General features: G+C 56.9%; 3 protein-coding genes across 11 annotated transcripts in view; 1 reads left to right on the plus strand and 2 right to left on the minus strand.

Moving 5' to 3' along the window:
- The window catches only part of POLRMT (RNA polymerase mitochondrial), a 28,545-nt gene extending 26,985 nt beyond the window's left edge, over nucleotides 1-1,560 (minus strand). For 2 of the 6 annotated variants that reach the window (XM_088792175.1, XM_074337362.2), the window contains exons 1-2: nucleotides 1,390-1,557; nucleotides 780-875 (exon numbers count right to left, since the gene is read on the minus strand). Coding sequence is in view for 4 of the 6 variants with exons in the window: in XM_074337362.2 (XP_074193463.1) it covers nucleotides 780-875; nucleotides 1,390-1,477 (184 nt within the window). In the remaining 2 variants the exon portion in view is untranslated. Of the gene's footprint in view, nucleotides 1-779; nucleotides 876-1,389 lie in introns of all 6 variants that reach the window. The other 4 variants (XM_088792174.1, XM_088792173.1, XM_088792176.1 and 1 more) reach the window with 4 other exon arrangements.
- A 5,691-nt stretch (nucleotides 1,561-7,251) lies between these two features.
- FGF22 (fibroblast growth factor 22) lies at nucleotides 7,252-10,432 on the plus strand. The gene is made up of 3 exons (XM_019716002.3): nucleotides 7,252-7,650; nucleotides 9,923-10,026; nucleotides 10,112-10,432. The coding sequence occupies exons 1-3, from the start codon at nucleotides 7,437-7,439 to the stop codon at nucleotides 10,304-10,306; spliced, it is 513 nt and encodes a 170-aa protein (XP_019571561.2). The 5' UTR covers nucleotides 7,252-7,436; the 3' UTR covers nucleotides 10,307-10,432.
- Nucleotides 10,433-11,909: 1,477 nt separating this feature from the next.
- Nucleotides 11,910-21,782, minus strand: RNF126 (ring finger protein 126). Of its 4 annotated transcripts, none has more exons than XM_019716030.2 (10): nucleotides 21,598-21,761; nucleotides 17,928-18,001; nucleotides 15,305-15,363; nucleotides 14,983-15,046; nucleotides 14,493-14,737; nucleotides 13,760-13,828; nucleotides 13,618-13,687; nucleotides 12,996-13,089; nucleotides 12,667-12,782; nucleotides 11,910-12,470 (listed from the first exon to the last, which is right to left on the minus strand). In XM_019716030.2, exons 2-10 carry the CDS (start codon nucleotides 17,967-17,969, stop codon nucleotides 12,144-12,146), a joined length of 1,086 nt encoding a protein of 361 aa, XP_019571589.2. In that variant the 5' UTR covers nucleotides 17,970-18,001; nucleotides 21,598-21,761; the 3' UTR covers nucleotides 11,910-12,143. The 4 variants fall into 4 exon arrangements, with proteins under 4 accessions (XP_019571589.2, XP_074193464.1, XP_019571587.2 ...); XM_074337363.2 differs by having other exon boundaries at nucleotides 11,910-12,583; nucleotides 21,598-21,760; XM_019716028.3 differs by lacking the exon at nucleotides 17,928-18,001 and having other exon boundaries at nucleotides 21,598-21,782.
- Nucleotides 21,783-25,514: the final 3,732 nt, after the last annotated feature.

Raw genomic sequence — 25,514 nt, forward strand, 5'->3', positions numbered from 1 at the left:
TTTCAAGCAAAGAGCTTGAATAAAAGGGAGAAAATGTAAAAATAAATAAATGGAACCACTTTAAAATGAAGCTGGAGCTGCTATCCCAGAGGAACTGCCTTGCTGGTCCCATGCCTCAAACCTCTGAAATGTTAAAACAGGGCAAAATAATCTTTGGACCAGGACTAAAGCAACATTGTGCCCCAAAGAACTGTGCAGAATTAGCGTCACCACGTTGTCATCTGCACCAATAGCAATGCCTTCCATCTATGGATGTAACTGTTCCCCTTCCCTTTCTCTTAAATGTCCATCACCTTTGTATCCTCATTGGAACACTATTTGGGCTTCTGCCTGAATCAATGTATCCCAAATAGTTCTTCTCATTGATCTCAAATAAATGGCTTGTTGCCTCTCACTTTGAAAGGCCTTTTAAGTTCACAATCCCATCAGGCACACATGGATCAGTTCAGGATTCTAATCCTGGCTCTGCACCTGTGTGTGGCCTTGGGCCAGTCTCTCCGGCCACAATTCTGTGCTTCAATTGTGTGGAAAAGGGGAACCTGGTGGGTTTTAGGGAGGAGGGAATTATAAGTGCTCACTGTGTCATCGCTGCAATGGGCCCTGGGGACCACCAGAGAGGTGAGGACCATGTTAGTTACATCAATTTACAGGCCGACATCCCTTGTTCTGGGGACACTGTGAGGAACAAGGGAGGTGACCCCTAGCAGAGAGACCAACGTGGGTAGGGAGAACAATGAGAAAGGGGCTTCAAGCCCCAAGCCATAGGGGCGCCAGCTCACCCTCCAGCAGCTCCGCGTGGCCCCAGTCCTTCCGGCGGTCTTGCTCACAGGGGCTGGCAGAGCTCCTTCTGCGGCCCCAGATGCCACGGAGGGCTCCTGCGGGACAGAGAGGAAGGCTGAAAGGTGCTGGTGCTGCGGGCCTGGGGGGTCCTCACATGCACAGATATAGCAGGATCCAGGGGCAAAAACACCCTAAATTCAGTAGAAACTGTCCGTGCACACAGTTCTCACAAGGGAAAGAAACCAAGAGGTCAAAGGTGAAGTAGACCCAATACGCTAAGAAAACGGGTGAGGGACAGAGGATAAAGGGTTCCTCGAACTAAAAGCACAGCGAGTTCAAATGTCAAAAGCCCTAGGTCACAAATAGGGGGTCAAGAGGCTCCAAAGGAAACCAAGAGTCAAAAGTCAAAGTGCCCTGCCGACCCCCGTCAGGAGAGTGGGCCAAGGGTCAATAAAAGCAGGGTTGGTTCAGTGGGTTCCCTAGAACCGCAAAGGGCAAAGTTCGGGGGTAGCTAGATCCCGGGCTGAAAAGCCAAAGGTCACGGCCAACTTGCCGGAGGGCGGGAGTGGCAGCGGCCGCGGCGTCGTTCCCCGGCCTCCCCTGCGTTACCTTCCTCAGCCAGGAGGCAGGGACAGCCCGCCGGCCACAAGGCCCACCGGAGCCCAGCCGCGCCGCGACCCCAGCGCAGCGCCGACATGCCGTCCGCACGCGGACCCGCCGCACGGCCCGCTTCGCGCCTGCGCCGCCTGCGCCTGCCGGGAGTTGTAGTTCCACGGCATACGGCGGCTACGAAGGGAATTCGCGGCCGGAAGAATACCTTCGGAACCATAACTCCCAGGAGGCAGCGGAACCCCGGAAGCGAAAGGGCATGTGCCGACACAGCCCTCTGATTGGCTCTTCCTCTGTCAGGGAGGGGTGGGACAGAGTCGTCGTTTGGACTACACCGGGTAACTATAAACTGTCTTTGGAAGGACTCAGAACCTGCATTTTTTTTTCTTAATTAAGGAATACTCGCCTAATAATTAGGACAGTGTTCTGCAATTTTTGAGGTTCCTGTTCGCAGTCTTCATCAACACAACGACAACTTTGAGGCAAGAACTATTACTACGCCAGGTTATTGTAGAGGAAGTTGGCGTTCAAAAGGTCAATCAAGTTGCTCAAAGACACAGTATGAACGTTAATTAGGGAGTTGGAGTGAAAGCCCCAGATCTGTCTGGCTCCCAGACAGATGTCTTTGGGACATTTCCTTGGCCGAACCTCATCCACTACTCTGGCCTCAGTTTACCCACTAGTCCCCAAGCTTCTAATGACAGAGACAGAGTGGGTAGAAAGAATGGCCTAACCTACTAAATTGAGATGACAAATTAGTAAATTGAGTATGCCCACTGCCAACCTAATGTCTCAGCCACCAATTCAATGCCAACAGGAGTCCCCCACTTGGCGGTGGCACAGGAGAGACCTTATTCAGTAAAAAGAGCCCTAGCTGAGGGATGGCTCATCTGAAGTAGTTTAGGTGAAGCAGGTCACATGTTACAGCTCAAATGACAAACACAGAAAATATAGCCAGCCGTTCTGATTAATTAGAGGTGACTTATATAGAGGGTCCACCCACCCCAGGTTCGTGATTGGTCCATTCCTAGGCAAATAACTCCCAACTTTTACAGTTTGATTGATCGGTATAACACGGTCTTTTTTTTTTAGGTTTCGGTTGTATATAGCACTGTCTTGATTGGTCGGCTGTATGAATTCTGATTGGTCAGTAAAAATGCAATGAGGCTATCATTGCTCAGCTCCAATTGGGCAGGGCAGGTCTTCAGTTCACTGGTCAAATTGCAGTCCTAGGTGCTCTCTTACAAGGGTCAGCTTGGTTTGCAGGAGCACAGGCAGGAGGCTGGAGGCCCCAGCCTGTGGCTTTTCCCTGATAGGCAGCTTGGGTGAGAGGCCCCTGTAAACAATGGCTGCTAGTCTCTGGTTGTGAAATTGATCCCAGTTAACCACAAAGAGTACTTCCTGGCAGGTTCAGTTGAAGAAACAGGCTAGGGAAGGGGAGCACCTGGTCCCGGATCAGCTGGCATGTGGCGGATGAGAAGAATACGTGGGGTAACTGTGTTCCAGGCAGGGATCATAGCAAGTGTACGGGCCCTGAGGTTGGAACAAACATGGATAGTTGGGGGGAGTCAAGCAGGGTGTGGAAAGAGAGCAGAGAGCACATTGGAAGGGTGCTCAGGGGCCAGATCACAGCGGTCCTAGAGGCCTCAACTCAAGCTGCCACCTGTCCCCAGATGCTAGGACTTTGCCCACTCGCCCAGAGTGGAGGATGGACCTGTGCTCTGGAAGGGCCAGACTTCCGGGCCTGAAGGCCTGACAGCACATTCCAGACGCAGCGGCCCACGTGGGCCTGTGCAGTGAGATGCAGTGATGCGACCGGCTGGGAATGGTTTCAACAGACTGCAGCATCCTCCCAAACCTGCCCAGCCCACCCCAAGATGCCCTGAGGGGCATTGATCTCAGACCTGACTCACACCAGAGGTTGCCTTCCTTGCCTTGGAGGGAGGGGCTGAATCAGCCGGGCCTGGTCCCCCAAGACCTAGAGACACCCCCTCGCACTCCCTCAGTACGGCATAGTCAGGATCATGAGCTACAAGCCAAGACTTCTGAATTCTTTCACCTTTCCTTATGCCTCAGTTTTCCCTTCTGTTCTGTGGAACATCAGATACCCTGAATCAGTATTTCCCCAAGAGCTGGGTTCCTGGATCTGGGCGGCAAGAAAGTTATTCTTTCAGTTCCCACTCAACATGGGAGGTCTCACTTAGTACTCACCTATATTTAGCTTCTGTCTCAGCTCCTGGGCTGTGATCCTACTGATCTGAGAATTTGTCACCTCATTTTTCACCTTGTATTTCTATTTATGGCTTATTGACTATGTGTCAATGTGTGGCACTGGCTTTCCACTCCTGATGGCGACATCAAGTATCCTTATTTTCCTAAGCAAGAAAAATGTTAACACACAAGGCAGGTGGAGAAGGATGCAAATAAATGGAGAATACAGCATCAAGAGGTTGGAGTTCGGGTAACACTGTATTTCAGAAACTGTTTGTGTATGTTGGGTTCTCACCCAAGATGTTTCATCTAAATCGAGCCAGGATATATTCAGATAAACCTGGATTATGCGTTGCTCTATGAGACTTTGGAAGTGTTCTTACTGAGAAAGCCAAGGAAAGGAAGGGGACGTCTAGACAGAAGAAGATGGTATTGGATTCCTGGGGCTGCCATAACAAATTACCACAAACTTGGTGTCTTAAACAACAGAAACTTATTGTCTTCCAGTTCTGGAGGCCAGAAGTCTAAACTCAAGGTGTCTACAGGACTGCACTCCTTCCAAAGGACTCAGAAGAGGGTCCTTCCTGCTTCTCCCAGCTTCTGGAGGCTCCAAGTATCCCTGGGCTTGTGCCCGCACCCCTCTAACTTCTGCCTACATTGTCACATGGCCTCTCCTTGTGTGTCTGTCAAGTCTCCCTGTTTCTCTCAGAAGGATTCTTGTGACTGACTGCACTTAGGACCCACCAGGATGGTCTCCTCATTTGAAAATCTGCCAAAACTCTTTTTGCAAATAAGGTAAAATGCAGAGGTTCCAGGGATTACAATGTGGACATACCTTTGCGGGCCAATCATAGAGACAAAAGGGAATGTGCTTTATGGTTTGTGATCAGAAAATAAGTTATTCAAGGACGTTATGGGGACACGGTACATTTGAGCCAGATGGTGGGTTAGATTGCAGCTTGGTTATGATGGAGGACCTCACCTTTAGGTGACATGTCCGGTGTGTTTACAGGTGAAGCGGCACCCTCCCTAGGGCTTACTCTCAAATATTCACTTATATAAAAATATCACTGTGTGTATTTTTTGAGGTATAACATAAAGTAGTGCACACATCAAGAATACAGCTCCATTAATTTTCACAAATCGAACACACAGGTGTTCCAAAGAATACCCAGCCAGCAAAACCCCTTTATGCCCTTTGTCACTACCCCTGAGGGTGACACCCCCATCCTGACGCCTCACTTACACCATAGGTTAGTTTTCCTTTTGTAGAATGTCACACGAATAAACCCTTTTTGTGTCTGGCTGCTTCTACTCACCATGACATCTGAGATGCATCCATGTTGTTGTGTGTTTTGAGGGTTACTCTTTTTCATGGCTATGTAGTGTTCCCTTGTGTGCACTTCCTGCAGTGCAGTGACCCTGCTGATGGACAGCAAAAATTAAAGATAGAATTGGGGACTCCAGGAACAGGGTGTTCATTGTGCTTCACCCCCACTAAGGTGGCTCTAATCAAAACAATAGACCATCACAAGTGTTGGCAAGGATGTAGAGTAACTCATGTGCGGTGGACAGGAATGTAAAATGGGGCAGCCACTGTGGAAAACAGTCTGGAAGTTCTTCGAAAAGCTAAACATAGAATAACCATATGACCCAGGAATTCTACTCCTGGTATATGCACGAGAGAATTAAAAACATACATTCACATCAACAACTGTACACACATTAATCACAGCGCAACAAGGTAGACACAGCCCAAATATCAATCAACAGGTGATGGACAAACACAGTGTGGCCTGTCCACACATGGGAGTATTTACTTGGCCATGAAAAGGAGGGAGGCACTGACACTCGCTACAACGTGGATGGACCCTGAACACACAGTGCTCATGAGAGAAGCCAGACACACAGGCCACACAGTGTGTGATTCCACTTATGGGAAATATGCACAACAGGCGTGGCCACAGACAGGACATGGGTTCCTGGTTGTCAAGGGCTGGGGGAGGGGGTGGGGAGTGGATGCTAATGGGGACAAGGTTTTATTTAGGGGCTATGGAATGTTCTGGAACTAGAGAGAGGTGGTTGGAAACACTGTGTGCTGTGTGAACTATATTTCAAGGAAGCGGTTATTAAACTCCAACAATACCTGGGGCAGGGCCAGCTTCCCGGGTTGGGTCCCGCCCGTCACACAAGGCCCCAATGATGGTATTCCTGGGGTTTGGGATGGGGGCATTCCAGGAAGGGAAGACCAAGTTTCTGGCTGGCTGGTAGGTGGGGAATGTGACTCCGAGTCTGTGTGCGGTGCCTCTACACAGCAAGGTCAGATTTATGTCATTCCATTCTTCCAGCCTTCCCTTTCCTGGCTCCGTTTTCAGAGGAGGAACCCAGGCGTGGGGCAGTGATGCACGCATGAAAGTCTCTCGGGTGCTGGCCTCAGGGTCCCCAGTGTGGGAAGATAGGCTGGGCTGGGCCCAGGCCATAGGGACACGCTCCTCCAGCTCAGTCCTGGGGTCCTGGGGCCAGGAAGAGGCATTGGGAAATCTCCAGATCCACCAGGAAGGCACCCCAGAGTCTGGACAGACCGGTTACCCCTCCAGTGTTCCTTGGGCAGGCTTGTCACCTTTTCTTCACCCCGGTACTATTTAAAGGTGCTACCAGAGGCCATGGCTGTAGGACTGGGGGCAGGGGCAGGGATCAGAGCCCTGGGATGTGACATGGGTAGGGCCTTGGGGAAGTCGCTGTCCCTCCTAGGCTTTGGTTTGCCCACCTACCAATGATGATGCCTCTCGGCTCTAGTCTGTGAAGTTTTACTACACTCACCATTCAGGGCCCAGGTCACAGGGTGGCTCCCTGTGGGGTTCGGGTGTGTCTAAATGAAGAGCAGATGTGGATGTAAACAGGGCCACCCCACCCTTCATGCCTCCGATGTGCAGCTCCAGACGCTGGGAATGGGGTGCTGGCCTCGCTCATCCATGTCCCCATCAGCTGGCCACAGACTTGCCCATGTGTCCATCCTCCCATGGGCTACCTTCCCACCCACCAGACCCCCTCCATCCCTCCACCCACCTGCCCAAACACCTGTGTGCACACTGTCCCCCAAATGTTCACCTGCTGCTCCACCCACACACTCCCCATGCCCACCCATCAGGGAAGTCCCTTGACCCAGGGCCTGCCTGGCTCTCGGGAAGCTCCTGTTGGGAGGGCAAGCGAGTCCCACCTGGGCATGCCAGTCCAGGGGCCCAGTCCACACAGAGGACACTCGGGCCAGACCTTCCCACCCAATCTCTGACCCCTGAGCAGCCCCACTTCTCCCTGTCTCTCTCATCTCTCTCCGTCTCTTACCCCGTCTTTCCCTGTCTCACAATCTCTCTCTCCTCCTCCGTCTCTGTGTCTGACAGTCTCTGTATCTCTGGCTCTCCCCATCTCTCACAGGTTCTGTCTCCCTCTTTCTACGTCCCTCAAGTCTCTGTCTCATTCTCACTGTCTCTGTCTCTATCTCTGCGTCTGTCTCTGCGTCTCTGTCCCCCACACCGGTGTCTGTGCATCTGCCTCTCTCATACTCACACTCAGTGACTCATGGACATGCACCGCCCTCACAAGACAAACACACGCGGTGGCCCAAGAGGGTTTTCCTGAATGGGACCCCCGCCCAGTGTTCTGGCCCCGCCCCAGTTGCCCCGCTCTTGCGGCTCTGGCCTCGCCCCTGAGGCTCCCTATTAGCCCTTTCGGGGCGTCCCCTTTGGGCGCTCCGCCCCTGGCCCCCGCAATGGCAGAGCCGCGGACGTGCTTGGAGAGGCAAGAGCAGAGCAGACCGAGAGCGGGTGGGAGGCAAGGCCATGCAGGGCCACCTGTGGCTGGGCCTGGCGTGCCTGCTGCTGGCACAGGCACCCCGCGCCGCCGGGACATCAAGTGGTCCTCGGAGACCACGCAGCTATCCACACCTGGAGGGCGACGTGCGCTGGCGGCGCCTCTTCTCCTCCACCCACTTCTTTCTGCGGGTGGACCACAGCGGCCGCGTGCAAGGCACCCGCTGGCGCCACAGCGCTGACAGTGAGTCGCAGGGGCTACCCAGGGACAGGGGTGGGGGTGGGGGGGTCAGGGCAAATAGGAGGACAAAAACAACTGCAGCAGTAATCATAACAATAAGCTAGTTAGCGGGGCCCTCCCTCATGCGTCCCGGGGGCTCCTCTGGTCGTGTGTCATTAGCCAACTGATTTCTGTCTGGGGCCTCATTTTCCTCAACTGTAAAATGGACCCAACCCGAATGGTCACAGAGGACGCTCCCAGCTCCAGGCCTGGCTCAATAGCAGAGGAGGGTCTTTGCAGGATAGTTGAAGTTGGGCTCAATGGGCCCATTTACAGAGGGGAAACTGAGGCTCCAGGAAGGGCCCTATTACATAATGCAATGGGGGCAGAACTGGGAGTCTAAACTTGACTCCCCACAATGCAGAACAAAGCTCAGGACCTGCCTGGGTTGGGGGACCCCTCTATTTCTTCCTAGGCAGCTGAGGCAGAGAGGGGAAATGACCTGCCCTGGGGCACACTGCCAGGGGTTGGTGTTTGCTGGTCCTCCTTGATGCTCAAGAATCTCATGGAGTTGGGGTCACTGTTTCTGCTGCCCCACCCAGTAAACAACAGGCACTCAATAAGTATCTGTGGAATGTATGAGGCAAGAGGAGATGCAAGGGCAAAAAGGAGGAGGTTGGGGACAGCTGGGCAGCCAGGGCAGTTGGTGAACCACAGCTCTGAGGTCTGAGCAGGGGGAGCTGGGGGCGGGGGGCTGAGCTAATCACCAGCCACTGCCTGAGTCACCACCATTAGGGCAGATAATCACCCCTGCCCTTCCCAGATGCCTTCATTTGGGGTCCCAAGGCCCTCATTAACCTCACCAGAGCAATGACAGGGGACTGGCTGGGCCAGCCAACTTACAGGCTAGGTGGTGGGTACGGCCAGGCAGGATGGCTTCAGGCTGGGGATGAGGCCTGGCTCTGCTAGGTGATCTGGGATAGTCACTGCTTCTTTCTGAGCCTCGGTTTCCTGATCTGGGTAGTGATGGGAGTGGCAGATGGTTGACAGCTCTGTGTGGGTGGGGCTTGGAGCTCTTGTCTCCATTAATTTGGTGGTTATTAATTGGGTACCTCTTGTAGGCTGTGCTGGGCACGGGGGACATAGAAGTGACCAGAACATCCCACCTTCATGGGGTTCCAGAGCAAAGGGTAAAGCAGTTAAACAAGTGAACAAGTAATATGATAATTTGAGAGGGGACCACATGGGGTGCAAAGAAAATGAAAACAGGATGCAAGGGAGGCCACTTTATCTAGGAGGTTGGGGGGGCCTCTCACATGAGGGGGACTTGAGTTGAGCCTCATAGAGACAGGAGCTGACCATGCACAAGAGAAGCCAGGGACCCAGCCAAGGGAACAGCAGGTGCAAGGTCATGGGGTGAGTTCCCCATCGCTTCAGTCATTCAAGTCTAGATTGAAGACCAGAGGGCAAGGCCTTGACTCCAGATTACGTCCCAATGCATGGGTGGGGCTGAGGCTGTGTGTGGCCACTCATCCTGCGGTCCTGTTTCGCTGGACAGGAAACATCGGTTCAGAGCCAGGCAGAGCTTACTCAGGGTAACCCACTGACAGATGGGGTCTGAAGCTGGTTCTATCACTTCCCAGTCCTCAATTTCCCACTCTGGGAAGTGGGCAGTCAGCACCTCTCGCCTGGAGCTGCTGTGAGCTTAGTGGGGGTACAGCGTGTGGCATTGGTGCTCAAGCAGTGTTACCGGCTATCAATTATCGAGTGGAACGCACTGAGCTGTAAACACCACATGTCCCACCCCCCAGGCCTTTGTCTGGGCCATGCCTCCCATCTGGCATCTGTCTCCCCATAACTGTGCTGCTGCAGCTGGCCAAGTTGTCAGGGCTGGACGTGGCAGTGGCAGTGAAGACTGTTGGGGAGAAGGGCTCGGAGTCACTTACACTCGTTACTTGTTCTTACTGAAATCAGCACACTTGCACCAACCTCCTCAACCCTGACATAACTAAGACCCTCCCCGCTCCACAGCTTGCCGTGGCTCCCCAGTGACCTCCAGAGAAAGCCAGACCCCCTCCCCACTTACGTCCTCCAACCTGTAAGGGCCACATCCTCAGGGAAGCTCCTGGAAGGGCCTATGTGGCCCCCAGTGCACCCCCACACCCAGAAAGAGGCCGGTGGTGCTTGAAGGACGTTACCTGAATGAAGGAATGAATGAATGAATGAGTGAACTAGTGAGTGAGAGCCTTGCGGGGAGCCTCGGGGGCCAGGGCCCTGACCCAGACGCCCCCCACAGGTATTATTGAGATCCGCTCTATCCGTGTGGGCGTCGTGGCCCTCAAGGCCATGCACACCGGTTTCTTCGTAGCCATGAGCCGCCGGGGCCGCCTCTACGGGTCGGTGAGTGCAGGGCAGGGGTGTCCGGTGGCGGTGGGCACTGGCCTGAGGTGGGCTCAGTGGTTGCCTCACACGCCCGACCCCGCAGCGGGTCTACACTGTGCACTGCAGGTTCCGGGAGCGCATTGAGGAAAATGGCTACAACACCTACACCTCGCTCCACTGGCGTCATCACGGCAGGCCCATGTTCCTGGCGCTGGACCAGCGAGGAGTCCCGCGGCGTGGCAGCCAGACCCGGCAGCAACACCTATCCACCCACTTCCTGCCCATCCTAGTCTCCTGAGGCCCCAAGGGGCTGTGAGAAACGGCTGGAGGAGATTTCAGAAGATGCCCCAGGCAGGTGGCCAGGAGCGGGAGGCTGGGGGAGGCCCAGGCCATGGCCGAGCCTTGTCCGGTCACTCATTCATTTCCCAAGTATTGAGTGCCTGCTGTGTGCTGGGTGCTGGTGACCCTGCAGAACCCCCACAGATGTGGTCTGGCCCTCGGGGAGCTCTTGTCTGAGTCTGAGTCGACACTGAGCTGAGCAGGGGCTACAGGTGTCCAGTCACAAGCTAGGGGGCGAGGAGGCCCAGACAAGGCACCTCCAGGGCTGGAGACTGAAGGATCTGGCCCTGGGTGGCTGGAAGGTCTGGGAAGGGCCTTCCTAGAGACAGCCTAGGCCAAGGCTCAGCATTGGGAATCCTTTAGGATGTTGAGGCAGCGAGAGAGGGGAGCCCAGGGGGAGCGAGGCGTCTGCGGGTGACACAGACACCCCAAGGTTTCGGGACCTGCGAACATGCCACCTCTCACGGCCGAGGGGCTTTGCAAGTGGATTAAGTCAGGGCCCCCGAGATGAGGATGACCCTGGATTCCAGGGGGCCCAGTGTCATCACCGGGTCCTCATAAGAGGGAGGCAGGAGGCTCAGAGTCAGAGACATGGAAGAGGCTGCACTGCTGGCTGTGACGATGGAGGAGGGGCCACGAGCCAGGGACGCGGTGCCTCTAGAAGCTGGAACAGGCCGGAAACGGTTCTCCCGGGGCCTCTGGAAGGACCGGCCCTGCCCGCACCTGCGTTTAGCCCCGGGAGGCCTGTGTGGGACTCCTGACCACAGGACAGTCAGAGAATAAATGTGTGTGGTTTAACCCACAGTCTTGGTGATGTCATAGCAGCCATAGGAACATACACGCAGGATCTGAGATTGAGTAATGTCCTCAGAGCTCCTGAGTTCTGGGAAGGGGGGGTTACAGGCCGAGGGGCTTTATGTCAGCCTCCTCTACGGGCTGGTGGAGGGACATGGGGCATGCCATGCCTGAGGGAGGTTGCCCACTGCCCTCCCAGCACGCAAGGCCCCTAGCCCGGGTCTCAGCTCTGCAGCCTTGGACCAAGCAGTTTTACTCTGGGCCTGTTTCCTGTTTTATAAAATGGGGATGATGCCATTTACCCCATGGCGTTTTGTGGGGGCTAACACAGGAGCCCCTCCCAACCTGAGGTGGAACATTCTGCTTGGCGCAGGTGACAGTCCCTGGGGGTGGGGTGAGGGATCCCACCCCTCCCAGCCACTGCCTTCCACTTAAAATACAGAAAACAAAGTAGGAGGGCACTTGTGGGGGCCTGCAGAGTGGACGCTCACTGTGGTCAGGGTCAGTGGTTCCACCTGGGTGACCCTGCATTCTAGAACAGCACACGTGCACAGACACCACAGGCTGTGTGAAGGGCGGGGTGCGGGGCAGCTGGGGAGGCCCCACCTGGCAGTGCAGCGCAGCGGGGTTTCCCACACAGGGTCTCTACACCTTTCTGGTGACGGTCGCCGGCCACTCCCGGGTTCCAGTCTAGGAGGCGGTGTTGGCTGGTGCCTGAGAGGCACAACCCCAGAGGGCGGCACAGAAGGAAAACACCAACCACCGGCTTCCTTTCTAAGTAGGTGTATTTTTAAATAACTTTCAAGATACACATATTTTTTCTTTTAAAAAAAGTCTCTGAGCAGTTTTGTCCTGTCTTGCTGGTCATCCTGGTGATCCCCCAAGCCCCCTGCACTCAGGGTGGCCGAGCCAGCGGGGCCGAGATGCCAGCCAAGTGGCTCCACCCTGTCTTTCCACAGACCATGCAGGGCCATTTATTTCAAAGCAGTAATAATTTAAAATTATAAAACCTTCCCACTGTTGGACATGTGGAGGGTGAGGTTGGACAAATGGGATGGGGAGGCCGGGGCACCCATGCCGCTCCGCGGTGTCTCTGGGGAGAGCCGGCCTCCTGTGCAGCCTGGAGGCCACGGGTCATCCGAGCCTCTGCCCACAGCTGGGGTGCGGCCACACCGGAGTCCACGGTGGGGGGGCGGGGAAGCACCTCCTGGGCTCTGGGACATTGGAGTCCCTGTGCCTGCCGGGCCTGTGTGAGGCGGGTCCTGTGCTCTCTTGGGACTGCGGGGGGGCCTCAGGAGTTGCTTGCTGGGTTCTCGTTGCTGGGCGAGCTGGAAGAGGAGGAGGACGAAGACGAGGAGAAAGTCACCCCAGTCAGGCCCGGAGGGTTGGTGGCTGTGTTCTGTCCTGTGAGGCTCTTTCGGCAGACGGGGCAGCTGTCATGCTGTGTGGGGACAGAGTGGGAGAAGGGAGCAGTTCAGAATCTGGTGGGGCGGGGAGGCCCGGTGACAGTGGCCGCCCGCTCACCTGCTCCAGCCAGGGCACAATACAGCCGTCGTGGAACAGGTGGTTGCACGGCAGCTGCCGCACGCGCTCGCCCAGCCCGTAGTCGTCCTTGCACACGGGGCACTCCAGCCCGGAGCCTGTAGGGACAGAGTGGAAGCCCATGACACCCCCAACCAAAGCTGTCCTACTGCCCACTGGGGAGTCTGCCTGTCCAGGGCCACCTTGGACCCAAGGGAACAGAGGGGACACTGACAAAGCCTCCCAGTTCAAGCCGAACTGGGCTCTAACAGAAAAGTCCCAGGGACAGTGTCGTGAAAAGAAAGGAAGCTGGGCAACTGAGGGCCTCCTACCTACGTGCTCCTCGGTGACAGGGACGGTGGGGAGGGCCTGGATTTTCTCTTTGTCTGCGGGCGGGGGGCCCGTGTTTTCAAACTGATTGAGGAGCTGAAAGACAAGAGGCCAGAGGGCAGGAGCTCGGTCGGCGGGCGGGGCCCCTTGCCCCGCCTGGCTCTGAAATGCAAGGCTGGGTTACCTGCAAAAGCACCGAGGACGTGTTTGTCCTGTTCCCCAGATCCCCCATATGGGGATCAGAGGTCAGTCACCCCACGAGGCCCAGCCACAGGCTCCTGCCCGCTCTTCTGCTTGTCTAGTCAGTGTCACCTCGAAGCCAGGGCAGGAGGGCGGTGCCCTGTGGACAGCAGAGCCCTCCCACAAGGCCAAGGGTCCCACCCAGGGGCTTATGTGGTGCCGTGAGACACCAGTGAGAACCAGAGGGCTGTCATGCCACAGACAAAACACTCCAGTGGGTCACTGGTGAATGGCCCTGAAGATGGATCATTCATGCCTCACAAGGGTCACTGAGGTCACAATGAACACCCACAGGGGCCAAATCCAGGACCTGTGGGGCCAGTGCCAGAGGAGAGCACTTGTTTGTGCACCCTGGCCTCAGGAGGGGGTCCCTCACTCCCGTACCTGCGTGATGATGGCGTCCAGCCCGTTGGCCCCCCAGGCGTAGTCCATCGGGTTTGAGTGCAGGACGCCCCTGGGCAGACACGTGTGGGGTTCAAGTGGCGGAGGGGCCGAGTAGGGCTGGGGGACCCACCCCACTACTCACCAGGGGCCTAGGCCCAGGTTGGGGATGGTGGCCGGAGTGATGATGCCGTTGACCAGCTGCTGGATGATCCTGCAACGGCCGGACTGCGGTCAGCGCCACCTGCGCCGGCGCGGGGACGTGTGCCCAGCTGCCCAATGCACAGCATTTAAAGGCTGTGCTTTCCACAAGCAGGACTCGTGGCTACATGGGCCCAGAGCGGCACCTCCCCCAGGTCCCAGGCCAGGTCCTCCAAGGCCTGGACAGCACCCGTGCACATCACAACACCCCACCCGACTTCACAACCAGGGATGTGTCCGTCCCGGAGGTCATGAGAGCCTGAGCTCAGTGGTGTCAGGTCCATCCTGGGCGTAAGGAGCCCAGCCCACCCCTCGGGGTGGGATGGGGCCTGCAAGGAGCCTGTAGCTTTTGTTCTGTCCTGAGCACATGGGAGGGGAGGGGGACGGGGACAACTACAGGTCAGGGATGCCAGAGACCACCCACTCGCCACCACCGTGAGCCAAGGACCCCACGGCGAACCAGCTATGCCATGCCAATGAGACCCTGCTCAGGACGATGGGGACACACTGGGACATGAGGCTCCCAACCCTGTCCAGGTCCTTGAGCCACACTCCAGTCCTTCCACACCCCATCCTGCATGATGGGCTCGGAGGACTCTTCTTCGTTGGGGGTGGGGCAGGCTCGAAGCCCCCACCAGGGTCCCGCCAGCCCACCAGACACTCCCCAGCCTCCTCACCCTTCCAGCGTGGGGACACCTTCGTGCCGGCCAGTGGCCCGCCGCGCAGTGAGGCGGGCTCGAGGCTGCCGGGCACCATACCGGTGCCGGGACTGCTGTTCTCTCTCCCTCCGACTCTCAGGGTCCCTGCTGTCATCTGCCGGTGCCCCCGGGGGGAACGTGGGGATCTCAAAGCTGTCGTCAATGATGCCAAAAGCAAACTGCCCATAGCCCTGTGGCAGCGTGAAGAGGTGCTGGTCCACGTTCTGCAGGGAGGAAGGCCATGACCACAGGCCCCTTGCACGGGCCCCACGTGGTCCCAGGTTCAGGGCTCCTAGGGGACAGGGGCCAGCAAGGAAGTCTTGGCACACATGTGGGGGCCAGGAAGGCAGTGCAGGAGGCTCAGGATTGGAAGGAGGACAGCCTACACATTGGGGGGTGGGGTGGGTATCTCCCCCAGAGGATGAGGGGCTGCGTCTGCTCCTTCAGCCATGTGAGCCAGCTGACTCACCTCGAATGGCTGCCTGCCCTGGTCCGGGGGCGCTGTGGAGGGGGCGGAACCATTCTCTGTACTCCTGGTAGGACACAGACCAAGTCAGCAATGCGGTACACGATGGGGAAGAGGCAGGAGCCCCCATCCCGACCCTCACAGCCTCAGGGATGCATTCCACCCTCTGCAGGCGCTGCCCTTGTCCCAAGTCAGAACAGTAGGCATCTACCTCTAGCTGCCCAGGACTTCATCACCACGAGCCCTGGCCACTGCATGTCCCCCCATCTTCTGCCAGTACACACCCGACCCGAGGCCTCTGTCTGTGAGCGAGGGGCTGTGTTACCTAGTCTCTTCCGGCAGCTCCTCGATGAAACCAGACTCACATCTCGGGCAGATGTAATCCTGCGGACAAGAGAGCAGGTGAGCATGATCTTGGGGTTCCGGCATCCACCTTGGACAGCAGAAGACAGGAGTGAGCCCAGGATGGGCAACACCTAAAGGGACCCACCTGCAAAACTGCCCTAGTCCAGAGCTGGACTCAGCGGAGGCCCAGGCGTGGACACCTGTCACCCACAGCTACAACCTGTGTCTCCACCTGCTCCATTACAGGTGATCTCCCCACCCGCCCACATGCCAGAATCTGTCGGCCTGCGCCCCCCACGGAGACAGTCACTGAGTTTCAGGATCTCCACTCCACACATCAGCTGACGAAGGCTCTGACAAGGCCTGCAGCAAACAGGCCAGCTGATGTGAGTCCAGCAAGCTGTTTCAACTTATGGGAACACAGGAACATCCTCTGAGTGACCCCCACACACACACGCATACACAGGAGCCAAGGCCCAGGGCAGGCGCCTGACCCTATACTCCCGGAGGGCCACACGAGTGACTGTCTGTGGGGCTCTGGAGCTGGTCAACTCCCACTAAGGCAGCCACTGAGGGCAGGAAGCGCCACCTGGTCAGAGGAACCGGCCTGTGGACAACCCATGGAGGTATTTCTGGACTATTCTAGCAGCCCTGGCACACGGCCTGTGACCCATCCATACTGGCCACGGCCCCAGCCAAGGGGCAGAGACGGTGATATCCTAAGGGAGAGGAGGACCCACCCCAGGCACAGCACAGCCAGGTGAGTAAGCATGGACACCACGCCAATGTCCCCAAAATAGGCCCAGCCCACACTGCACTCATTGGGCACGTCAGCATATGTGCAAGTCAGAACTCACACAACAGGAGACAAGACACATGTACAAGGCCTGCTTCTGCCCAAGGTGGCATTTCAGAGGCACTGCCCGCAAGCTGCGTGGAAGATGGGGCTGTTTGTAGTCCCAGGTACATGCCACCCTCTGCAGAAGCCAGGGGGCCGGGCACCTCCATCTGGGCAGCAGGTGCCACAAAACGCACAGCAAGTGTCCCTGGCCTGCCCCACTGCCAAAGGCAAAGCTCCTGGAGCCGAGTGGGGAGCCCAGGTGGTGGCTGCGAGGTCAGGTGCCTGGCACGCAGAAGACATTCAAAACTCCTACAACCAACAACAAAAAGACAAACAACCCAGTGAAAAAGCGGCCAAAGGATCAGAAATAGGTATTTCTTCAAAGACACGCAAGTGGCGAAAAGCCCATGAAATGACGCTTGACACCACCAGGCAACAGGGAACTGCAGGTCACAACCTGTGACACACACTGCACACCCACGGGACGGCTACACTCAGACGACAGTGACAAGTGCTGGCAAGAACGCAGAGAAATCGGAACCTCCAGCACACACGGGAACATGCAGCAGGCGCCTCTGCCTAACAGTGAGCAGTTCCTCCCCCGAGGTCACCCTCCCCACACGACCCTGCAGTGCCCCTGCTAGGTGTCCACCGAGAGACCTGCACATGCACATCCACTGCAGCTCGCTTCACAATGGCCACAAGGCAGACACAACCTGTGTGTCCACCCGTGGACAAGCGTGGCCCACCCACACACATGGGGTGTCACTCGGCCATGAAAAGGAGGGAGGTGCTGATGCTCCCCACAACGTGATGGACCTTGAACACATGGTGCTCATGAGAGAAGCCGGACACACAGGCCACACAGTGTGTGATTCCACTTACGGGAAATGTCCAGAAGAGGCGCATCCACAGACAGGACGTAGTTAGTGGTTGTCAGACGCTAGGGAGGGGGTAGTGGGGGGTGACTGCTGACAGGGACTGGGCTGCTTTTGGGTGATGGAATGTTCTGGAATTGGATCAAGGGGCTAGGTACTGAACACACTGAAGTCGTAGCGCCATAAATTGTTACGAGAAACGGTAAGCAGCTCTCTAATCTCCTGAGAAAGGACATGGGGGTAAAGGTCAGCTCTGTCACAGGGAGTGACCATGACAGTCGTGGCGGTGTGGTATTCCCAGGGGGCTGGCGCTCCCCCTATTACCCCCTCCAGCCCCCAGCCTGTTTACTTCAAGGCTTCCCAGGAGCCAGGAGGCTTTGTGAAGAGGCCCAGGGTTTCCAGCCTCGTGGGTCCCTTGGGGGAAGGGTGACGGCCAGTTAGGGTGCTGGGAACACATGGCGAGCCCAGACAAGCCTGGTCAGCTCAGGGAACCCTGAGCTCAGGGTCAGGGGAAGGCCCAGAATGTCACCCACCCCACAGATGTGCCACATGGCCTCAGCCTGATCGTCAGTCTGTCCTGCTGGAAAATGGGCAACCCGTCTCCCACTGTTAAGGCCCTTGGGTGCTCCCTGTTCTCAGCCCATGCAGCCTGTCCCCTTGTCCTTGACCTCACTGAACCCAACCACTCTGCACATGTCACCACAGCACAGGGCACAATCAGCACACCATCAGCTCCAGAACAAGCCGGCCCAGCCACTCCCACAGCTCCACCCGGCCCAGGCCGCCTCCACCTGGCCCTCTCCTCAACAGCCTCGCGCTGGTCCCACCCATCCAGAGCCTGTACACTGTGCCCTCTACCAGAGCACTCTTCCCCAGATATCTACCTGGCTGGCCCCCTGGCGGAAGCTGGGTCTCTGCTCAAACATCACCTCCCGGCTGCAAGCCTCGGTCTCCCCACCTGCAAACACAGGATGGCCTCAGCCCCAGGGCTCTGCAATCCGAAGTCACCAGGACCTGAGGACTGTGGCCCGACCATGGGGCGTGGTCAGGCCCTGCCTCTGAGAGAGCCCCACTGAGTCCAGAGCCACCCTTCTGAGCCCCAGACTTGAGGCAGGGCTCCAGCCTCTGTTTGCAGGCGATGGGGAACGGGCCAGAACCGGAGTTCTCCTGATGCTCTCCGCCTCTGAGGGCACACCCCCGAGGTTTATATTAAATTAGAGTAGCCAAAGGTAGAAAGCTGCATTCCAGAAAGGGGACTGCAGGATAGAGTGTGTCCCTCCCAAAGGGCAGAACCTGTCTCTTGGACAGGGCCCAGGTGGTTACAGCTCCTCTCCCCAGATGGGGAACAGCCCGCTCGCTGGGCCCCAACTTGTGAGCACTTATGCCTTGCTGATGACTTGTTGTGAATTAGTTACCTCTCCCCTTGGAGGAGGGTTGGGAAGGAAGGGGCCCACCCCTGCATCACCACCACAGCACAGCAACAAGCAGAGACCAAGAAAGACAGACAGATGCTAAATTCATTGAGCACCTGCTCCATGCACTGGGCCCCAGGACATGCCCAGGAGATACTATTCCAACGTACTATTCGGCCCCTCCTTGGTGACAGGACCTGGGGGCTTTGACACAGGATGGGCACCAGCTTTTATCCAAGAGCTCCTTCACACCACACAAAGGGCCCACAGCCAGGGGCATACGGTGAAGTTGGGGAAACTGAGTTGGAGACGGCTGGCTGGCACCATCGAATCACATTGAATCACAGGTCTAGTGACGTCGGCCTCTATGGCCCAGGCCCCTCAGGAGAGGCAGAGCTCCAGACGCAATGCAGACCCAGGGAGGGCGGACGGAGAACTGCGTCAGGAGTATTTGGCCTCAGACACAAACACAGATGGACCCTAGGGGTGCACTGGCTGTTCCCTCTGCCCCACACAGCCCTGCTCAGATGTCACTGGGTAGACACACCTGCCCAGACCTGGTAGGAAAGCTGACCCCACCCCAAATGTTCCCCATATCCCACAGTCACATCCCATCTGTCCCCCAAAGCACCCTATGCGCACTGCTAGATGTTGGGGTGCTGAGCCCCGCCAGGATCTGACGTCATCTCAGGCCCGCTGTGCACCAGCCATGTGTCCATCCCATATACACTTCAAGCCAGCCTGTTACGGACACCATGACAGGGACGGAGATTCCGATGGAGACATCGTGTCCCACACACACGACAGGCATGTGGGAACCTGCAGACGGAGCTTGACTTTTGGACAAACCTTGAGGATGTAGGGTACAGCCGATGCACATGAGGCCCACATCATGCTCCTGCCATCACACACCACGCCCCCCATGTCCCCAGAGCTCCGTTTCCTGGTAAGGATCAAGCCTGGGCCTGTGCACCAGCCTTGAGGCCTCCACGCCAGCCAGCCTGTCTGGTCCCTGCTCCCACATGCTGTGCCCCGGCCACGCTGCCCACCTTTCCCTGTGCATTCCAGGAGTCAGGCGCTGGGCTCCTCTGTACACACGCGCTCCCACTGGACCTCATCGAACCCATCTGACAGGCAGGGAGACTGAGGCCCAGGGACGGTGAGCAGCTCGCCCAGAGCCACACAGCTGAGAAGTGACCTCAGCCTGACCCTCCAGCCAAGCCAGCTGGTATAGAGAGGCATCTGTAAGTCCAACGTCCTGAACAGGTGCTACAATGACAGCCAGTTCCTGTCACAACAGCACCAGAAGCTGCATAAAAGCCAGCGAGAGTGTCTCACAAAGTGGGGCTAGTTTCCCACAAACAAGTCCCCACTTCCGGGTGAGTGCTGACTGGATCCTCCACTGTCACTCAGTTAAGAGCCAATTGTCCCTCCCCCAGAACAGGTGTGCCCCTTGCTGATAATCGTCACCCTGTCTGCTGAGCCTCCTGGAACCCCACTCCAAACCCACAAGCAGGCACTCTCCCACCCACCCCAACATCCCCTCCCCACTGTGATTTGCTCTTCTGACTTTAACCAACATTCTTGACTAAAGATTTTACAATCACGTGTTCAAGTATGGCTCCCTGACCAGCCTCTAAAATCTGAGGGCAAAGATCATGGCTACCTTGTCACCACTGGATTCTGTGACTAGGAATGTCCTCATCAGGCCAGTGACAGTCAGAAAAGGTCAGGGTCCTCCTGGTCCAAGGCCACATGGCCAGGACCCAGGCCCTGTGCTGGCACCAGGAAGGGAGGCCCAGAACCCCTAGCTGTGCAGACTGCCCAGCCCTGCCACAGCAGCCACAGCCCCCGGCTTCCGGATGGTTCTAGACAGGCTGCTTTGGGAACCTGAGATCTGGGACTCACACCACCTATGAAGTGCTGCATGCAACTAATCCAGGCTGGTGGGCTGTCAGGAGACCTGCCCCTTCCTGCCAGGGTCCAGAAAAAAAGGCTCAGAGATGGGGTGTGCAGGAAACCCAAGAGGCAGAAGCAAGACTTCCGGGAGGCCGGAGTGGGGCAAGTCCCCGCTCCCCAAGTCTGTGCTCACACACCTGAGGTTTCGTTTTATTTCTCCCTTCCCCTGGGGAGTGGGAAAGCCCCTTGCTACCTAGTCTCTCCTTTCAAACCCTACCTCTAGCTCCTTTTCCTCTCTGTGGCGGGGATCATGCTGACGGACTCCTTCTCCTGGCCCCTCCCAGGGAACCCCAGAGCTGGAAAGACAGGACTAAGAGTCTGGCTCTGAAATCAAAACAGGCTCTACCACCCACCAGCCAGGTGACTGTGGAGATGAAGGACAAGAAGCGCACCCTGTTGGTGCTCAAATAAATCGTCACCTCCAGATCCCACACCTCCCTCTTCCTGCTCCCTGTGAGCTGGATCGGTGGCAGATGTCAGGACCGTGGCCAGCCTGAGTGGACGTGGGCCTGTTTTTCCACCTGTGACGTGGGAGAGGGTCGGACTACACCATCGCTTTCCCTGTCAGCCTGGGGTAGGGGAACACTGGCCCCATCCTAAACTAACTGACTCAAAAACCCGAGGAAGAGGGGCCTGGAAAACTTGAACAAGCAGCCCCCTCCCGCACATGGCGCCATCAGGCCATCTTGGAAGATACTGGCCTAAATAAGCAGGAGGAAACACCGAGCCGCAGGCTAGGCTCAAGCCCCAGGGAAACGCAAGAACGCAGGCTCCGGGCTGCTGTTGGACCTGGGCAGGGCCGCAGCCGCCTCGTCCCCATGATCGAGCGCAGACGGGGGGCTTCCACCGGGCTGCCCGCAGCGACGCCGACCACGCGCTCCGGGAACAAACCCCGGACACTACTCCTCAGGCGCCCCGCTTCCTCTTGGGAGGGCGTGCCGGAGCAGGTCACGCGGCTTCTGCAGGCCTCAGTTTCCCCATCGGTGACCCAGGGGCCTCATGGGGCGGAAAGCCGCGGATCCGGGGTCACCGGCCCCGCTGCGCCACCGGGGACAGGCCCCGCCTCGGGGCCCTCCGCTGAGCCCCGGGCCGACGCCACTGGGCCTCAGTTTCCCCGTCTGTGCCAGCTCGCCTCAGGCCGAAGGAGAGGGCCCACCGACCGCCGCCCCGACACGGGGCTCACCGGCAGGCGCGGCACGATCTCGACCGAGCAGCAGTGGCAGAAGTACCGTCCGGGCTGCGGCGATGCCTCAGCCATGGCCACCGCCACCTCCTCCGCGCCGCCCGCCCCCCGCGCGGCGCCCGCCGCTGGCAGTTTGCTGCTCCCTCGCCGGCCGTCGCGCCCGCGCACGCTCACGCACGGCACGCACGGCGTGGGGCGGAGCGGGGCGCGCGGGAGCAGGACAAGCAGCGCGCACAGCTAGCAGAGGGCCGACGACGGTGGCCGCCGAGGGGCAAACTAGAAGCGGGAGTCTTTTGAGCTGAGCGCCGGGCAGGGGTTGGGGCCAGGCCTGGAGGCTTCGGAGACCGCGAAGCCGGGCCTGAGCCTAACGAGGTCCAGCCAAACCCACAAAAGCCCTCACTATCCTCCTTATTTCTCCTACCTCAAGTTCCACTATCTCCCTTCACTGTCCTCATTGATCCTGGGACGCGACTAGCGCGCTCTCACCTCCCGACCTTTGCACTGGCTGTGCCCGTCTGGTGCTCCGTTCCCCCAGACACCCGCTTGGCGTTCCTCACGTCTTTCAAAGCTCACCTACTGAGATGCCCTTCTCAGTAGCACCTATTACCACCTGATGAAATGTAGGGTCAGCTCCACAGCAGATGGGATGTTTGTATTTCGTTCTCGGCTGAACTCAATAACAGTGTCTCCTTCCAGGCAGTCCATAAACACTCGGTGAATGAATGTGGACAGGATCGATGGAAATTCCAGCCCAGTCATGCATTTATTTATTTATCCACTCAACAAACATTCATTGAGCAACTGCTGCATGCCAGACCTTGTGCGGGGTGCAAGGACACAGCAGGGAAACGACAATGAAAATGGTGCTCTGAAATACTCCATGGCTGCAGGAGGCCAGAGATGGATGCAGACACCCCCCTCCCTGATGTTCAGCGAAACGATGGGACTCTTTAAGATGGCCCTGGTTTTGCCTGGGGAGACAGACAGGGCTTCCCAGGGAAGGGGGCATTGGATGCCAGGTTTGGAAGAATTAATAGAAGTTGGTTGGGGAAGGAGGCATCGGAGCCAGGGCGTTGAGGAATTAAACATGGGAGCCTGTGTATAACGGGTCTTGAACGTCAAAAGGCTAGGGACAGGGACCTGCCCAGCCACGGTCTTTTTCCCTTCAAAGCTCACAGGTAATTCCAAGCCATTCCTGTTCTGACCACCAGAGTGCGCGCCGGCTCCATCACTGGGAATCCAGGAAATTCCCCAGGTCCACCGAGGGCCGGTCCTTTGCTTCAGGCCGCTCTTGCCCTGGCTCACTTCACACCACCGACATTCATGCATTCATTCTGCAGAATTTTATGAGGTACCACCCTAGAGGCCTTGGAACCAGAGGACTCGTGTTCAAATCCTACAAGCCACACTGGCTGTGTGACCCCTAGCCAAGTTGCTTAACCTCTCTGAGCAGGTGGCAGAAACTATCTCCCAGGGTTTTAGGATTAGATGAGACTTGAGGCACACATGGGTACCCATGGCATCTCCTCGGTACTCAGTTGGCTCTGCTGCCTGCCCTAAGGTCATCTGTCCCTCGCCCAGCTTCATTGGCCCCATGGGGTGGGCCAAGCTGGATCCCACCTCAGGGCCTTTGCCTGACCATGCCCTCTGTTGGGAGTGCCCCTCCCACTGTCCCTTCTCTTTCTCTGCTTCTCAGAAGGTTGCCTGACCCCTTCCCTGGGGGAGCCCTATCCCCCACTCCACCCCACTGCTTAGCACCGATTTCTTCACCCACAGCCATCCTATGATCCAGAAGTTATCAATGGTGTCTCCCAATAAGTGAGGCCAACAGCCAGCACATAGTAGGTGTTCAATAGTCTCGAATAACTGAACATTTAGTGAATGCTCGCTGTGCACAGGCCCAGGCAAGGCTCTGGAATGCAGTGGGAATGAGAACACTCAGTTTTGTATGTTTCAAAATGACAAGCTCAGGAGGTGCCAGGCCTGAAGTTTAATCCTCACACAAGCACCATGTGGTGGGACCATTACGACCCCATTTTACAGACAGAGACTGAGGCTCATACTTGGTCACATGGGTAGCCCAGCGGCCCTGAGTTTCCGCAGCCTCCAGCATCCAATTGTGACCTGTGACCACCTTGTTGCTGCCACTGATGGGACAGACTTGAGAGGCTCTTCGACTGCTGGGCATCGTGAGACACAGGTTTCAATGTTTCCCAGAAACTTTCCTTGGAAAGGCTTTAGAAATGGCGGTTGAGTGGGGCCTGGCCTCTACAGACCCCCAGAACAAAGGCCATATCTCTCCCTTAAGACTACCCAGGGCAGGGCCATGCCTCCCCCCTCAGACCCAGGGTAGGGCTGTGCCTCCCCCAGCAGACCCAGGGCAGTCCATGCCTCCTCCCTCAGATCCTGGGCAGGTCCATGACTCTTCCCTCAGACTCAGGCCAAAGCTGTGTCTTCTCCCTCAGACCCAGGGCAGAAGCAAAGCTATGTGCCTCTTCATAATGTCAAGCCAGGGCCATGCCTCCCCAGACCCCATGACATGGGTGTGCCTTCCCCTTCAGACACTGCAGGATAAGGACAGAGAACTCTCTGAGCCGCAGTCATCCATCTGCAAAATGGGTCTCTCGCCTGCTCACAGAGGACTCCCAGGGAGGCTGCTCCGTAACTGGTGACTGTGATTGTAGATTCCGCTCTCCCCACCTTTGCACCTTTGCACAGGCCTTCTCCTCTGCCTGGAGCATGCTCGCGCCAGAAGGGAGGTTACCAGCTACAACCAAGTCCACATTGTCCAGTCCAGAGAGGGAATGGCCCTGCCCTTCAGCTCCACACACAGTTCCTGGAATCTTGCCTACCTGATCTGACTCCAGTCCCAGTGCTGTGGGACTTCATGACCCCCAGAAAGTCACTTCTTTTCCTCCAGCCTCCGCTGCCCCTCTGTAAAAGGGCTGCCTGCATCACAGTATTGTGGTGAGTGGCAAAGAAGACTCACCATGCAACTGCCCTGGCCAAACATCCATCAGTTGATTCATAAGAATCCATGCACACATGTCATGCCCTCACTGTGCGCCAGGCACTGTCCCTGCTGTCTTGGCTGGAATCTGCAGTACTAGGATCCGTGCCCATTTCACAGGTGAGAAAATAGAGGCACACAGAGGGCACACGTGGCCTGGCCAAGGTGGCATAGCCTGGACTGGGCTTCCACAAACACCTCCTTCTCTCTTCAGGCTTCAGGGTCACCTCTTTGGAGACCCCATGAACTTCATGCTCCCAGGGTCTCCGTGTTGCCATCTGCCTTCACAACTTGTGTTCACTCCCTGGTTTGTTTCTAGCCTGGCAGGGACTGGATCGCTGTGGTGACACACTGAATCCAATGGTCAGTTCCCGCTTGTACTAGTGGCCTATGGCTGCTGTAACAAGTCACCACCAGCTTGGTGCTGTAAAACACCTAAATGGTTCTCTTACAGTTTTGGAGGTCAGGGTTCCAACACAGGTCTCACCGAGTGAAAGTCCAAGTGTCGGCAGAGCAGCATTCCTTCCCAAAGGCTCCAGGGGAGAAGCTGTTCCCAGCCTTTTCCAGCTTCTAGAGGCCGCCCACATTCCTTGGCCCAAGGTCCCTTCCTCCATCGTCAGCCAGTGATGATGGGTCACATCCTTTTCATGTAGCATCTCTCTAACCACAGAGAGAGATATCTCCGCTTTTAAGAATCCTGTGATGACACTGGGCCACCTGTTAATCCAGTATCATCTTCCCATCGGAAGGGCTTTAACTCAATCCCAGATGCAAAGATTTCATTGAAGGTGACATATTCACAGAGCCTAGAGATTAGGACCAGTCATCTCAGGAGACCACCTTTGAGCTGGGCTTTCTCTTACTTGTAGAACAAACATCCCATTACTGTACTGCTGTTCCTACCCCC

Source organism: Rhinolophus sinicus, chromosome 15 (genome assembly GCF_057876585.1).
Source record: "Rhinolophus sinicus isolate RSI-liver-muscle chromosome 15, RSI-T2T, whole genome shotgun sequence".
NCBI lineage: Eukaryota > Metazoa > Chordata > Mammalia > Chiroptera > Rhinolophidae > Rhinolophus > Rhinolophus sinicus.

Bases quoted from the DNA above. Each gene is read 5' to 3' on its own strand.
- RNF126 (XM_019716028.3), bottom strand. From the start codon at position 21,672: ATGGCTGAGGCATCGCCGCAGCCCGGACGGTACTTCTGCCACTGCTGC. The intron at 15,364-21,597 runs GTGAGCCCCGTG...TCTTGTCCGCAG, and splicing joins AGATCGTGCCGCGCCTGCCG to GATTACATCTGCCCGAGATG. The intron at 14,738-14,982 runs GTGAGTCAGCTG...TCCTCCCTGCAG, and splicing joins AGGGCAGGCAGCCATTCGAG to AACGTGGACCAGCACCTCTT.
- FGF22 (XM_019716002.3), top strand. From the start codon at position 7,437: ATGCAGGGCCACCTGTGGCTGGGCCTGGCGTGCCTGCTGCTGGCACAG. The intron at 7,651-9,922 runs GTGAGTCGCAGG...CGCCCCCCACAG, and splicing joins CTGGCGCCACAGCGCTGACA to GTATTATTGAGATCCGCTCT. The intron at 10,027-10,111 runs GTGAGTGCAGGG...CCGACCCCGCAG, and splicing joins GGGGCCGCCTCTACGGGTCG to CGGGTCTACACTGTGCACTG.